We start from the raw sequence: 15,317 nt of genomic DNA, 5'->3' as shown, positions 1-15,317 counted from the left end.
CCTCCCTCCCTCCTTCTTTCTTTCTTTCTTTCTTTCTTTCTTTCTTTCTTTCTTTCTTTCTTTCTTTCTTTCTTTTTTCGAGACAGGGTTTCTCTGTGTATCTGGTTCCTATTCTGGAACTCACTCTGTAGACCAGGCTGGCCTCGAACTCACAGAGATCCGCCTGCCTCTGCCTCCCAAGTGCTGGGATTAAAGTTGTGCGCCACCACTGCCTGGCTCAGCTGTCTTTTAAGAAATTATCTGTCAGAGTTCTAAAAACTATTAACTCCCCCATAAACCAATTTTATTTTCAAAATTTCGAAATCGGGCATCACACACATGTAGTACCTATGGAGACCTGAAGAGGGCATCAGATTCCCAGGACTGGAGTTGGAGAGAGCAGGGAGCTGTTGTGTTGGTGCTGGGACTAGGACCAGAGTCCTGGAAGAGCAGCCAGGGCTCTTTTAATGGCTGAGCCATCTCTCCAGACCCCTTATGGGGGAGCTTTCTGAGACAGGGTCACACTGTGTAGCCTGGAGGTCATAATCTTCCCGCCTTCGTCCCCTGCATGCTGGGATTGCAGGTGTGCACCATCACACTGTTCCGGCTGGTCTGGGGCGGAGCCACCTCCCACCCTGGGAGAGCAGTGGTCTTGGGTCTGCTGGAAATGCTGATCCCAGTGGTAGCTGGGTCCGGGTTGGGGCGGTTGCTGAGCCTGAGTCACTCATGGGAGCTTTGCTTTCCAGCTATGGGGTGCTGCTTTGGGAGCTGCTCACAGGCGAGGTCCCTTACCGTGGCATCGACGGACTGGCTGTGGCGTATGGGGTGGCCGTCAACAAGCTCACGCTGCCCATTCCATCCACCTGCCCTGAGCCGTTTGCCAAGCTCATGAAAGGTATTGTTCAGCCTGACCTCAAGCGTCTAGGGTCGAGGAAAGTTGTGAATGGGAACAGTCATGTTTTCTAACTTTTAAAAAAGCATTGTGTGCGCTAATGAAATGGCTCAGCACATAAAGACATTTTGCCACCAGGGTTGACAGTCTGAGTTCAATTTCCCACATGGCAGACTCCCATGGGTGGTCCTCGGACCTCTAACTGTATGCAGTGGCCCACCTGAGCCCGCACACATAGAGCAATGAACAAGCAAAGGAAACATGAATCTGATGCACTACCTCATGCCAGTAATCCTAGTGTTCAAGAATCTGAGGCAGGAGAATTGCTTTGAGTTTCCAGTCGAGCCTGGGCTAATATGAGACCCTATCTCAATTTTTTTTTCTTTGAAGTGTGCTATGCTGAGAAACTCCACCTCTGCTGGAGAAGTGAGTCACAGGCATTTTCAGGCATGTGACTTAAAGCCACCAGCTTTATCAGTGGTGCCTGGCCTTCCCTGCCGCTGTCCCACTGTGTGCAGCAGACAGCACAGCCCTGAGCTGGCTCCAAGCCTCCATCTGAAGACCCACATAGTGATCGTCAGCATCTTTCAGGGCTCAGCAGAGTGGCTTTGTTTGGGCCTTTGGTTCCCCACTCGTGGTTAAACTTGCTGCCTTTCTCTGTGAGCTGTGAATTTACTTCATCAGTTTTGATTTTTGATTTTTTTTATAGGGTTTTGCTATGTGCACTAAGTTGGCCTTGAACTCACTCTGTATCCCATGCTAGATGAAAATTTATTATGCATTTCAGGCTGTCCTCAGATTCACTCTGTACCCCAGGCTGGCTGCAAACTCACCATGTAATCCAGGCTGGACCTGGAAGCTGCCTCAACCTCTCTAGTGTTGGAATTACTACTTAGACTTTCTATTGTAATTATAACATCTTCCAGATGTTGGCTTGGGGGCTTGTGTTTTATAGCCATGTGATTCTGCAGCAGCAGCGAGACCTAAGCGTGTTAAACATGCATCTGTGAACCAAGTGTTGACCAACACTTGGGCAACAGCAGGCTCGTCCCACCATGTCTCTGCTCACCTCTGACGTGGTGCTGGGGGTTGGGGTCACAGGGCACTCAGGCGCTCACTGATACGTCCTTACTATTTCCAGGAGTCCCTGCAGACAGGAACTTCTGGCCTAGTGACAAGTGTCAGATTGGGAACATGGCCGTCTTTGGAGATCATACCAGCTGTACCTAGTCGGGAAAGTGATGTGATTCTCGTTCATTGCAGAATGCTGGGAGCAAGATCCTCACATCCGCCCTTCGTTTGCCTTGATTCTTCAGCAGCTGACAGAGATCGAAGGGGCGCTGGCGACGGAGATGCCCCAGGAGTCCTTCCACTCCATGCAGGAAGACTGGAAACTGGAGATTCAGCAAATGTTCAATGAGCTTCGAACCAAGGAGAAGGTGAGAGGGTGGGCTTACTGTCCCGGACACCCATAAACCTTGGGAGTGCCAGCCGGGGACCACTGTTAGCCTTCTGCTGTTTCTCAAATGCCAACATTTATTGATGCTTGCTACCCTTCAAGTTAAAATAAAGAGTACTGAAAGCATACAGTTTGAAAGAAAACAATCTTTTACTAGGAAATTTCCAAATGGAAAAGACAGGAAATAACATAATAAACCTGTATGTTAGTGAGCCTTGCCAGAAGCCCTGTTCAATCTGACCACTTGACGCACTTCTTTTCCCCATTTTTTTTCTGAAACTGGAGTATTTTAAATCAAATCCTTACCTCACGCTCCTTTCATATTTGTGTTGCTTGAAGATGTTGGTGTGTGTGTGTGTGTCTGTGCCTGTGTGTGCATGCATGTGTGTGTGTGTGCGCGTGCGCACACGCGCGCGTGTGTGTAGGCTTGCCCGGTTCATGGCACAGGTGCAAAGGTCAGAGAATAATTCCTTCTCTTCTTCCACCTTATAAGGCAGGGTACTCCAGGCTGACTGGTTCATGAGCTTCTGGTGACTCTCCTGCCTCCACCTCCATCTTGCTGGGAGAATGTGGAGATTAGAGTTAGGTGTAGCTGGAGTTCATTTTGCCTGTCAGAGGGCTTTGCTGGTTGGTATTCAACCTTCTTCCCTGGTGCTTGAGTAGAATGACCAGGGTTGCCTGTCTGTACCAAGCTGAGTACCTGGAGCTCTGGGCAAACAGGCTGATGGGGCTGGATGCCTCTGGGCTCGGCTGGGAGCTGCTGAGTGGCCTTGGGCTCTGTGTTACTCCCACAGAGTGTCACAGCAGGAAGTGTGAAGATGGTGCCCAGCTCATGTCTCCTGCTTAGTAAGTACCATGTAAGCATGTGCCCCAGGAGAAAGATGTCAGGGTTTTGTGACCCAGGGCTCTGTAGCCTCCCACTGGGCCTGGCTAAGAGGAAGACATAGAGGCTACTTTCGGAAGGATGCTTTGTTATCAAGGCATGATAAACTCTGTAGAGTTATGGAAGCGTTTACACATTTGGTTGACTTAAAACAATAGGAAAATTTTGAGTTGCTTTTTTTGTACACTTGTCCAATTCACTTTTAAGAATTTGAAGTGAGGTGTTTAAACCCGTGACGAAACTTGATTTTAAGGATGACGGGACAGATGATTTTGAGGAAAAATGACCTCAAATCACACAACTCCTACAGTCCTTTTGTTTAGTTGATAGCCAGTGTTGATCCGCAGGTGTAAGCACAGGAGCAGAGTGGTTCTTGTGCTATAGAGCAAGATTCTGAAACGATGCTCGCAGAGGGGCACAGCCCTCTCTGTCTCCAGCTTGGCACCAGCACTGCAGTTTCTTCTTCCTCCCTCTCCCCATCTTTTCGGCAGTGCCTTGCACAGCATCCCAGGCGACTCTGCTACTGACTACACAGTTTTGGTTGTCGTGACCTCACTGCAGACCTCTTGCTAAGCCTCCCACATGCTGGGACTGCAGGCATGCCACGCTGCCACCCGTGCACAGCCATTTTCTTACTATCCTTTTGGATGCTTTCCGTTAGTGTCTGGTTTGTCTCCTCCAAGCGGCCCCTACGGCCTTGTGATCTGTGATTAGAGAACATGCAATTATGTATCTCTTTGTGCTGTGAGGTTTCCAATCTCATCTTCCTGTGGGGTGGAAAGCCCTTTGTACGTGCCCTATCTCCCTTTCCCGCCCACTGGCTGAGGGAGGAGGTCTCGCACTCCAGTGAATGCTCAACCCTTGGCTCCTGTCCGTATTACCCGTAGATGGTGAATCCTCCCCACGCTCAGGCTTCTTATCGCTGTCTGCCTGTGGGTCCCTGTGTGCACCTGGCATCCTGGGCCCTCCACGAGGCTTTGTCCTCATTATCCATTAACCTTTCTGCAGGGAAATGATTTTGCCATGACCAGAAATTCCCCGCTGAGCCTTCGGGCAAATGCTCCTGCTGGTAACCACACAGACAGAAGGAAGATTTGTGCCTCATGATTTCAAATATTCACATATGTTCTGATATTCCACAGGTCTTCCTCCCTTTATCAAGCTTATTATTATTACTACTACTACTCCTACTACTATTATTTTATTATTGGGGTGTGTGTGTGTGAGAGAGAGAGTGAGGTCAACCTCGGTTATCTTCCTCAATTCTTCTCTACCTTACTTTCCTGAGGCAAGGTCTCTCACTGGAACCCGGAACTCCTGGGTTCTGCCAGACTGACCTGCTAGCAGCCCCAGGGAGTCTCCTGTCTGTAATTGTTTGCTCCCAGGCCTGGTTTTTATGTGTGGTTTCTGGGGATTGAACTCATGCCCTTGGGCTTGTGTGGCAAGCACATTACTAACCGAGCCATGCCCTTAGCCCAGCTTTTCCAGTTTTAAAAATCTCCTTAATAGGATGCATAGTTTGACTGCTTTCCCACCAATCCTGCTCCCCCGCAACCGCAACCCCTTACAAATTCTTTGTGTTGTTTATGAAGTCATTGTAGGGGACGAACACTTTTGGTAGGGACTTAAAAATCAAAGTTGCTCAATTTATACAGAAAGATGCAGAAGGGATTGCTGATCCCAGTTAACAGCAGCCAGTGGGGCCAACGCCAGCACCACTGAAAACAGGGACTGCGGGAGAAGGGTGGGTGCTTTGCTGAATTGGAAACCACCGTCTGCCCTCAGGCACTCTGCGGTTAATCTCCAGTGTGGACTCGCTTCAGAACTGCTTCTCTGCTGAGTGGGTTGCCCTTGTCTGTGACCCCTGCACTCAGGAAGCACAGCAGGAGAACCAGAAGTTCGAGGCCAGACAGGGCTACTTAAGGCCCTATCATTTAAAAAAAAAAAAAACAGATTTTTTTTTCCCCCAAAATTGCACAGCATTTCTGTTTCCTTTCCAGTGATAAACAGCAGTCTATACCCAGCACACGCCAGTGAGGCGATACTGACCCATCAGTACATCAGAGCCAGCTGGCATGTGACGGGGCGAACAGTTGAAAGGCCTGAGACTCAGGCCAAGTCACGGCTGTAGCTGTGTGTATGTGAACTGTGTAGTGAAACGAGTCCAGATCAGAGCACTCAGAACTGAATTCTGGTCCTCTTGGTGGAGCTGGCGTAGCCCGAGGGCTCTTGCTTGGAAGGATGCATTTCTCTGTCATGTGGACTCTCTCTCCTTTGTTTTTGTCCTGTTGGGAGGACAGTGGTTTTCTGGGCTCCTCTTTGCTTTCTGATATTTGTAGGTTGGCTTAAATGACCCCTGAGTCCACCTAGAAAAAGTCCAAAGCTCGGCGATGTGAGCTGTGTAGTCTCTGGCTAGCTGTGGCGCTCACGCTGTGTCTTAGTTGAATGAGTCCCTTTGAGGCAGAGGCAGGTGGATCTCTGTGTGTTCAAGGCTAGCCTGGTCTACAAAAGGAGTTCCAGGACAGCCAGGACTGTTACACAAGGAAACCCTGTCTTGTGGGGGAGAGGTGGAGGCAGGAGGATTAGAAGTTACAGGTTCTTTATGGCAACTTCGGGAGCTTAAAGCCAGCTTGAGCTACTTAGACTGGTTCTCGAAATGTAAATAAGTTACGTCATTCATAGTGTTCTTTGTTGATGAGTGTTGATGTATGAGTTATGTGTTCCTAAGCCTGCGACCCTTTAATACAGTTCCTTATGTTGTGCTGACCCCAGTCATAAAATTATCTTGTTACTTCAGAGCTGTAATTTTGTTACCGTTATGAATCGCAGTGTAAATATCTGATATACACGGAAGCTAATGTGCAACCCTGCGGAGGTCTTGACCCACAGGTTGAGAACAGTGATGTTAGGCCCCCATAAAGGCTAGAGGTGAGGATATAGCCATGATAAACTCAGGTGTGAAAGGGAGCAAGGCCTTTCCATGTCGGGAACTAACAGAAGAGAGGGTGCCTGCTTTAGGGACTGGTTCTCCTAGGTTGATCATAGCCTGGATAGCCGGCAGCTCAGGTGAGCTTGGGTGCAGTCAGCTTGCCGAGAAGGGCTCCGGCTCCTGGAGCAGTGCAGGAAGCCCATACTGATCTCCTTTGGGACCCGACTTTGCAGGAGCTGCGGTCCCGGGAGGAGGAGCTGAGTCGAGCCGCCCTGCAGCAGAAATCCCAGGAGCTGGAGCTCAGACGCCGGGAGCAGCAACTCGCAGAGCGCGAGATCGACGTGCTAGAGCGGGAGCTGAACGTCCTCATCTTCCAGCTGAACCAGGAGGCCCCGCACGTGAAGAAGAGAAAGGGGAGGTTCAGGAGAGGCCGGCTGAGGCTTAAAGACGGCCACCGCATCAGCCTGCCTTCAGGTTTGTGCCGCCAGGACTGGGGAAAGCCTAGGAGGTTAAAATGTGAATGAATGATTTTGTGAATGAATGAGCGAATGTGCAGATGCTGACCATGGTGCTGACACGCTGCTGTAGGGAGTTCCGTCGCTGACATCCGAAATAGTCGTTGGGCGCTCTCATTGCACCTGAAGTTTGGGCTCTTGTCACAGCGTGCTGGTGATGGGCAGACGGGGTGGTGGTTAGTACCGACTGCCAATGTGACAGCCTCTATCCTCGCCTAAGTGACAAGACCCTGGGCATGTCTGCAGAAGAATTTCTCTATAGTGGAAGACACACCCTAATTGAGGGTGACTGTTGTGTGGCCTGGGGTCCCAGACTGAGTAAAAAGGAGAAGGGAACTGAAAACTCGGAATTCACAGCCCCTCTTCTGTCACAAACGCTGTGTCCTGGGTGTGCTGTTGTCACTAATGTTGATGGTTTCCTAGACTTGGGGCAGGGGAACGACAACAGGACTCGGATGGAACCGATCCAACGTTAGAGGAGAGTGTGAGCTCTTTGCAGCTGACCCCACTCTTCAACGACAGAAAGTTGGAACAGCACCCCTCATTTCTGTGGGCAGCCCTTGCTCAGCTGATAACTCGAGTTTATTCAATTATTAATATATCTGGCTATTTTTTGCCAGATTCCCAGAAAGTCCTGGATTTGGAACTTTCCTTTCTAAAAATAAAGAGGACATTTCAGCAACACATTTATTTGCTTGCTGGAGCCCCGTTAAAGATTTCGGTCAAAGAGCATTTCTTCAATCACAATGGATTTAGCATGCAGTATCTCCTTCCGTCCACAGGATGGCGCCAAATACCGTAATTCTGGCACAGGATTAGGAAAGCCCTGTTTGGAGCCTCCCACTTTGTGTGTGTGTGTGTGTGTGTGTGTGTGTGTGTGTGTGTGTGTGTGTGTCTTATGAAGAGACACTCACACTTTGGGTTCTAGACTTAGCCAACTTGATTTGGATGCTTGTTCTACCACTTTCTAGCCCTGCTCCCCAGGCCTACAGCATCAGCAGAAATGAAATTTCTGTAGTAAAATGTCCTGACAGAGGCAGCATTAGGACTCACATCGCCGTCCATCATTGCAGGGAACCAAGGCAGGAACTAGAAACCACTGGCCATATCTGCAGTCAAGAACAGAGAGAAATGAACGCACGCCTCATTGAGCATAACAGAATAATAATTACCTGTTGACTTGAGTCTTTGAGACGTGGCACAGGGCCGTGCTGAGAAACGGGCTCAGACATTAGCCAGTCTGCCTGAAGGAGATGCTGTCTGATGACACTGTCTTGTGACCGTGCAGAGGACAGCGAGGGAAATCACGTAATTCCTGCAAAGTTGCTTCTTTCTCTCACAGATTTCCAGCACAAGATCACAGTTCAGGCCTCCCCAACCCTGGACAAGCGCCGGAGCTCAGACAGCCGGCTCTGCAGCCCACCCAGCAGCCCCTTGATGCTGCCCCGCCTCCGAGCTATCCAGCGTGAGTGTTTGCTTCTCTCTGCATCAGTGTGACCACTGCCGCGTGGTCACACTGAGGGGGTGTGCTCTGACAGTGGCTGTAAGCAAGCGAGAGGCAGATGGAAACAGGTGGTGGTGGAGATATAAAAGTCGACCTTGGGGCCGAGTGCCGGGGCGCACTCCTGAAATCCTAGCATTTGGGAGGTAGAAGGAAGAACACCAAGGATAGCCTCAGCTATCTAATGAGTGCAAAGCTGGGCAACAGGAGACTCTGAAGAAAAGGAACAAATTAAACAAAATAACAAACACAAAGAAGTTGATCTTGGCTTTTAGGCCAGTTTCTCTCGCTCTCAACCATAAACGTGACATAGTGTCAATGCAGTGGGGGCTGAGAGCTAGGACTCCAGGTCCTCTCAAAGACACTGGCCCATCAGAAGGCATCCCTGTCTTCTGCTGAAGTGGCTGGCATGATGCTCAGTGGTAGAGCACTTGCTTAGGCACACGGGGACCTAGCTCTAACCCCATAAGTAACATAGTAAAGACCTTGAGCATTCCTCAAGCATTTACAATGTAAAGAAGATACATTTGTTTCCGTGTTTATAGAAGTCCTATTTCTAGAAGGCATATGGCGGGATGAAAGTTAGATATCTGTCTTTACGGACTTCACCTCCATGTACACACATGGCTAACCTTGCAGGTCCTGAAAACTTTTATTTTACATTTATTATAGACCAGGCAGGCCTTGAACTCACAGAGATCTACCTGCTTCTGCCTCCTTGCGTGCTGAGATTAAAGGTGTGCACCACAACGCGCAATGCACAAAGTCACACGGTTTTAAAGAGTAATGTATGGTTTGTAGTTAAAAAAGAAATCTGTGTGTGTGTGTATACAGTGTGTGTATGTGTGTGTACAGTGTGTGTCTGTGTAGAATGTGTGTCTGTGCGCGTGTTCGAGTGTCTGCACGCATGTGCCACGGAGAGTGTGTGCAGGCGGGATGCCAGCCTCAGCTGTGGGTCCTCATCTGTTGCCCTCTTTGACACAGTTCCCACACTAGCTGGTGACCTTCTGGGGATCCCCCGTCTCTAAACTTCCCGCTCATTGTCTTTTCCTAGTCTTGCTGCTATTTTCTTTTTTCACGAACACAAAGAGTAGTTTTCCAAGGTGGGTGAATGAGCTGTTCTCACTGCTCTGCCAGGCACCTGGCTGGATTCTTGGACACTTTAGTCAAATCGTATGTGACAGTGGGTTGTCCATGCAGTGACTTCGGATGAGAGCCATAAAACCTGGGGACGGAACGCGGTCTTCCGACAAGAAGACTTCGAAGATGCGAAAAGGAATTTCAAGAAAAAAGGATGCACATGGGGACCGAGCTCCATTCAAGTGAAAGAAAGACCAGAGGGCCGAGACCGGTACGTGTGTGTGTGTGTGCGCGCACGCGTGCGTGCGTGTATGTGTGTGAGTGTGTGTGTGCGTGTATGTATGTGAGTGTGTGTGTGCGTGCGTGCGTGTGTGTGTGTGTGTGTGTGTGTGTGTGTGTGAAGAGGGGCTATAGCACACACTGGGGTAGTAGCGCTAATAGCCTCTTGGGAAGTGATTAGATTTGCAGAGACATCTGGATAGTAACTTAGTGCTCCGGGGTGTGTTGAACTGACTGTATGCAATGATTGTTAGCTCAGTGAATAACTTGACATATTTACGTATTATTTCATGATGGGGTGGGGGAGATTGCTCAGTCCTGCAGAAGACCGGAGTTTGATTCCCAGCACCAACTTGATATCTCACAACCAGCCCTAACTCCAGTTCCAGGGGACCCATCGCCCTCTTCTGACCACTGTGGGAACCAAACATGCATATGGTTGCATGCATATCTTTGGGCAAAATATTCAAACATGTAAACAAACAAATCTAAAATATTTTTTAAAGATTATATTTGTACTTTGTTAAGTCTTCAAAATTCAAAAGCACAAAGGTACTCTCTTTGCAGCTCTAAAAAGATGGCTCCTGGGCTAGACACTCCGTGGGTAAAGTACTATCTCGCAAGCCTGAGGACCCGAGCTCAGCTCCAGCACACATGTAAAGCTGCAGGCATGGCAGCTGCCTGTAATCTTAGGCCCACAAGAGGAAGAGACTGCAGATCTCTTGCTATGCTCGCCAGAATGGGCGAGAGACCCTGCCTCAATATGATAAAAAGAGCAGTCGAGGAAGACTTGCAACATCCACTTCTGCCCTTCAGATGCAGGTGCACACAGGTGCAGCAGTACACACGTAAATACACATCCACGCACCACACACAAGCGACCATGTGTATGTATGTGTGTGCGCGCACACACACACATCACACATACATACCAAAAAAGAGATTGCATTTGAGGGCCCTGCACTTCCCCTATGTGAACACAAATGTCTTTCTCTTGTAGGGTCAGGCCTCTGTCAGATGGCAACAGTCCTTGGTCGTCTCTTTTAATAAAAAGTCAGAAAACCACACCATTGGCTTCATTGTTTGTGGACCAGCCAGGTAACTGCGTCTCAGGAAGCAGGGTGTGTTGGGGGTGTTAGCTCTGGGGGGGGTCTCTGGATCATCTCACGTGGCCCTTAAGGTGGTTGGAGGGGTGGCAGCAGGTCCTTTAGAGCTTGACTTGAATCCAGAGGTTGTTTGGCATCCAGACTTCATGGCGCTAAGGAAATGGGCTCCACATATTCAGGGAGATGAAGATCATGGTTTCTTATCTTACAGAAAACCAGTGTCCCACTTAGCCATATGGCCCAGGTGAGTTTAGCATAGTGTAGTTGGCCTGACTAAGGGTGAGCTGGGGCTGTATTCAGTAGATTGAGTTCAAGAGGTAAAACCACCGACAACCTTCAAGGATAATTGGTACTGAAAAGAACTGGTCTTTTATATCCACATGTTTACATGTTTCATGCCGTGAGAAAATCTAGAGGTGTGTGCCTTGAGTATGTGCTGGGTGCTGTGCCCACCCTCATGTTCCCTCCCCCTGAGAGATCCTTTTAATAAACAAGAGTTCTTCCACCGAAAGACCTCTGCATGCTTTGGTTTAGTGTGGTGGAGGTGTGTGTGTGTGCGCGCGCGCACGCACGTGCATTTATATCTTATGCTTCTGTCGTATATCATGGTTCTTCTGTTTATATCTTGATGCTTCGTGGATTCTGGTGTGTTTGTACACAGTTTAAATGGTGGTGTTTGCTATGCAATAGTTCCGTAATGTTTACATTTGTACCTTTGTTTAGGATCTTGCGAAGAACTAAAACTTCCCCCTGATGGATTAGAACATAGAAAACCAAAGCAATTGAAGTTCCCTGGCCAGGCCTATGTTGGTCTACCTCTTTGCAAAGACAGCCAAAGAGAGCACCCAGTAGAGGCTGAGAGTCGGGAGGAGGGAGCCTCCAAAGGCTCCTCAGTGAACCACGTGGGTGCACCCCTGCTGAGGAAGAAAACAGAATCTGCTCTGTGTGAGTGTGGGGGGCTGCTGGCATCGCTGGCTTTGGGAGTGGATGTCAGGAAACTACACGGAGCCCAGGCCCTCAAAAAAACACTACCCAAAGAGGAAAAGAAGCAAGAGGGCACCCTTCCATGGGTCTCCAGGTGCCAAGCAAGTACCAGACAACAGACTGCAGCCAGGACACCCAGTGATGACCCCTCTCTCCTGCCGGCAAGTGCCTCAAACCTTTCCTCGAAGACTCTCTCCACAAAGTGCTTGCTGCAGGCTGATGAGGAGGCGCTGTCTTTGGGGAGCACTCGGATCTCTTGTGGTCCCATGATGCTCACTCCAGATCCCTGTTCTACCACCCCAGAGAGCAGCTGTGAACTCATCCCTGAACCAGGACTTAAGAATGATGGTGGTGTGTTGAGAAGCATGTCACCTGCCCTTCTGGAGCAGACAGGGGGAAAGCTGCCACCCCGTGCCACTGCAGGAGATAAGGGATGCCATCATGCGTGGATGGGATGCAAAGAAACTCCTCTCCTACCTCAAAGTAGGTGGCAGCAGTTGGGCAACTGTGCAGATGGCGTTATAGAGGGGAGAGGAGTGTTTCCTTTTTCTAATGATTTCAATTACTAATATTGTTCAAATGGATCTTGAGTGCTTTTCTTCATTGTTATAACTTTAATATCACTGGAATTTAGATTCTGGGAAGAGGCTTGATTGGGACTTAGCAACTTCAGATTATCAAGTGATGTCAGTACAAAGCATGTGATGAATGATAGACCAAACTCTGGGGGCAGAGATGGGGCCTTAGGTCCAAAGTCCAGCAAGTAGACAGTGGAAGAGCTGACCATGGTCCCAAACCACAGCCATCTAACCCTAGCCCTAAACCACTCACCCCAACTCTAAACACTTGATCGTAGCCTTCAACACTTATCCTAAATACTAACCTCTAATTTTAAACATTAATCCTAACCCTAGCCACTAAACCCGAACTCTAAACCCTCAACCTAACCCTCTAACCCAAATGCTAACCACAACTATCTCCAGGCCTTCCTGAGACACTCCTTGGTCACACACTGTGGTTGTTTGGACCGAGGTCATTGTCACCTCTGAGTGATTGGTGGCTGGTATGTAACAAAGCTGCAGCAGGAGCAGCTTAAACACTAGAGCCCCTTTTCTCACTGTGCCGAAGGCGGGGGCAGGGATGGGTCTGCCTTAGGCCTCTCCCCTGGGCTTGCCAACCCCCTCCCTGTGTCCTGTGTTCTTCTGGGTATGTGTGGATCTTATTAGGGCCCACAGTCAGGCTATACTGGGGCCTGTCTCTGTGAACTTACTTTAGCTTAGCCACCTATGAGGACCCCATCTCAGGGGCTGGGGAGATGGCTCTGTGAGTAAAATGTTTGCTCTACATGGAACAGACCCTGAATTCAACCCCCAGAACCCACATCAAAAGCCTGGGAGTGGTGTGCAGACCTGTAATCCCAGGGAGAGGCAGGCAGATGCTTGGGGTTTGCTGGCCAACCGGGGTAGCCAAGTCGGCAAATCCCAGGTCGGTGAGAGACCATCTCTGAAAATAGATAGGCGTGTCTGGAGTTGACTTTGTGTGTGTATGGTGTATGCATACGCATATGTGTGAGCATATGTGTGCATGCATGTGTGGCACACACACAGGTCATGGTGATGTCGCAGTTAACTGTGTAGAGGTTTGTGTTCAGGTTCACTGTCTGTGGCCTTGGGTACATCACTATAACATGCTTGTCTACTAATAACCTGACGTCACCTCTCCTGTGGTCAGGAGCGTGGTAGAGATAAGCGTATAGGCACTGCTGTGATTGGTTACATTAGTGCCATACAGGTATTCTCTGAGACTATGCCTGTGGAGAGCTATATGATCTGGGCATGGTGGCTCATGCCTGACGTCCTAGCTACGGGGGAGAATGGGTGAACTGGCTAGAGTGAAATACTCTTTGACAGGTTTTCACTAAGAAAAGCACACCCCAGTGGCTGTGTAAATGCTGTGTTGAAACTCTAGGCAACCCCACCATTGAGCAGAATAGCCTTCGCCTTTCCCTTCACCCATGACTGCAGGGTCAGTCTTCTCACTGCACATCGTCTGTCCTTCTCCCACAGGTGCCCCTGGAGATTCGGGACTACCACACTCTGCCTCGCCTGGTCCCCAGAGCGAGCTGGCAAACCAGGGCTCTCCTGGGCAACCCCAAGGTGTTCTGGGCAACCGTCAGGCATGTCCTCCCCCGCCACAAAATCCACTGAGGACAACATCCCCGCCTGCCTGGGCCAGTGACATGGAGCGTGCAGTGCCAGGCCTTGCCTGTCTCCTCAGTGCCCAGGAGAGGAGCAGGTGCAAGGCACCTTCCTTGCTGGATGCCAACGTGGAGGGCCAGAGCAGGGACTGTGCCATGCCCTTGTGTAGAGTGAAGAGCGTGACATGCTCACAGCCCATCTATGCCCTGGAGAAAGACTTTCTGACCTAGTGCCTTTGCCCTCCCAGCGTTCCCTGTTTGAGGTGGACACAGAGAGGCACTGGGTGCTGTGCGTCACACTGTGGCCCAGGGTGCTAGTGCTGGATCCTGACTCCGAGGTGCACCAGTGGCTGCTGTTGGCTGTCCACGGGACGTTAGTTACCCGGTGCCTTGAAAAAACACAGAGGTTCAGTCAGCTGAGGCGAGGTCACTGTGGCCAGCTTCCGTGCTCCATTCTCACCCACGTCCTGCCCACGGCACAAGGCTGTACTACAGTGACCAGCCCTCTTCGCTTCTTTCCTTCGTCCTTTTCCTCATTGTCTTCTCCTTTGGGGTTTTTGTTTGCCACTGTCGATTTCTTTGTTTTGCACAACAAAAAGCCAGAAATAGCTGTTTCGTGTCTTGTCAATAAAAATGTGATGTTAAAAAGTAAAGATATTTATTTATAGAGGAGAAAAATGGTTCTTCATTGATTGGAGTTAATTCGGAGTCCTATGTAAACTACCCAGAGAAAATAGTAGCCTTGTGATGTGGAATACGCCCAGTTGACTCCTGAATTACACAGGACATCCTCATCCAGGTTTTACAGAAGGGAACTTATAACAGTTTTCCTGAGGCTTTGAGAGATGGCTCAACAGTTAAGCATGCATAGAGCTCTTTTGGAGGACCCAGGTTCAGTCCCCAGTGCCCATGTCAGGTGGCTCACCACTGCCTGTGACTTCAGTTCCAGGGCATCCAGTGCCCTCTCCTGGCTTCCGCAGGCACCTTGCATGCACATGCACATACCAACACGCGCGCGCACACACACACACATAATTAAAAGTCAAAATACTTTTTAAAAGTTTTTTTGAATATAACTACATTGCTACTTTTGTGTCATGTGACCAAATACCTTAGAACGTCATAAAGTGAAGAACTATGTATCTTGCTCATGGTTTCAGAGGAATCAGTGCAACTTTGAGGAGGACCTGGTCGGCTGGCTCACATCATAGTGGACAGGAAGCAGAGAAAGGGGGATAAAGGAAGAGACCAGGGCAAGATACAGCCAAAGACACACCCTCACTAAACTTCTTACCCCCCATTTCTATAACTTCCCCAATAGCACTGCTCTCGGGGGACCAGATGTGAGCCCACGGAGGACGGTTCACACTCAGACCTTAGCAGTGATTGCCACGCATCATTTGAGATCAGGCTCTAATATTTGGCCGTCATCACATTTTTGTGCCCTGTAGGTTTCGCTGCAGAAATCTCTCTTCCTCCATTAGGAGCCAGAGGTGGGAAATTTCTTCATGCT

General features: G+C 49.4%; 1 protein-coding gene across 1 annotated transcript in view; it reads left to right on the top strand.

The window, feature by feature from the left end:
- Positions 1–14,473, top strand: part of Map3k21 (mitogen-activated protein kinase kinase kinase 21) — a 31,827-nt gene extending 17,354 nt beyond the window's left edge. Inside the window, exons 3-10 of the mRNA XM_050147102.1 lie at positions 726–874; positions 2,135–2,310; positions 6,376–6,616; positions 8,000–8,122; positions 9,359–9,509; positions 10,518–10,615; positions 11,347–12,090; positions 13,674–14,473. Of these exons, the coding sequence (XP_050003059.1) occupies positions 726–874; positions 2,135–2,310; positions 6,376–6,616; positions 8,000–8,122; positions 9,359–9,509; positions 10,518–10,615; positions 11,347–12,090; positions 13,674–14,035 (2,044 nt within the window). The 3' untranslated portion in view covers positions 14,036–14,473. The remainder of the gene's footprint in view (positions 1–725; positions 875–2,134; positions 2,311–6,375; positions 6,617–7,999; positions 8,123–9,358; positions 9,510–10,517; positions 10,616–11,346; positions 12,091–13,673) is intronic.
- The last annotated feature ends 844 nt before the right edge of the window (positions 14,474–15,317 follow it).

Source organism: Alexandromys fortis, unplaced genomic scaffold (assembly GCF_014885135.2).
Source record: "Alexandromys fortis isolate MF-2015 unplaced genomic scaffold, M_Fortis_MF-2015_v1.1 scaffold_12, whole genome shotgun sequence".
In the NCBI taxonomy this organism is placed as follows: Eukaryota; Metazoa; Chordata; class Mammalia; order Rodentia; family Cricetidae; genus Alexandromys; species Alexandromys fortis.
This window is presented reverse-complemented; position numbering and strand designations above follow the sequence as displayed.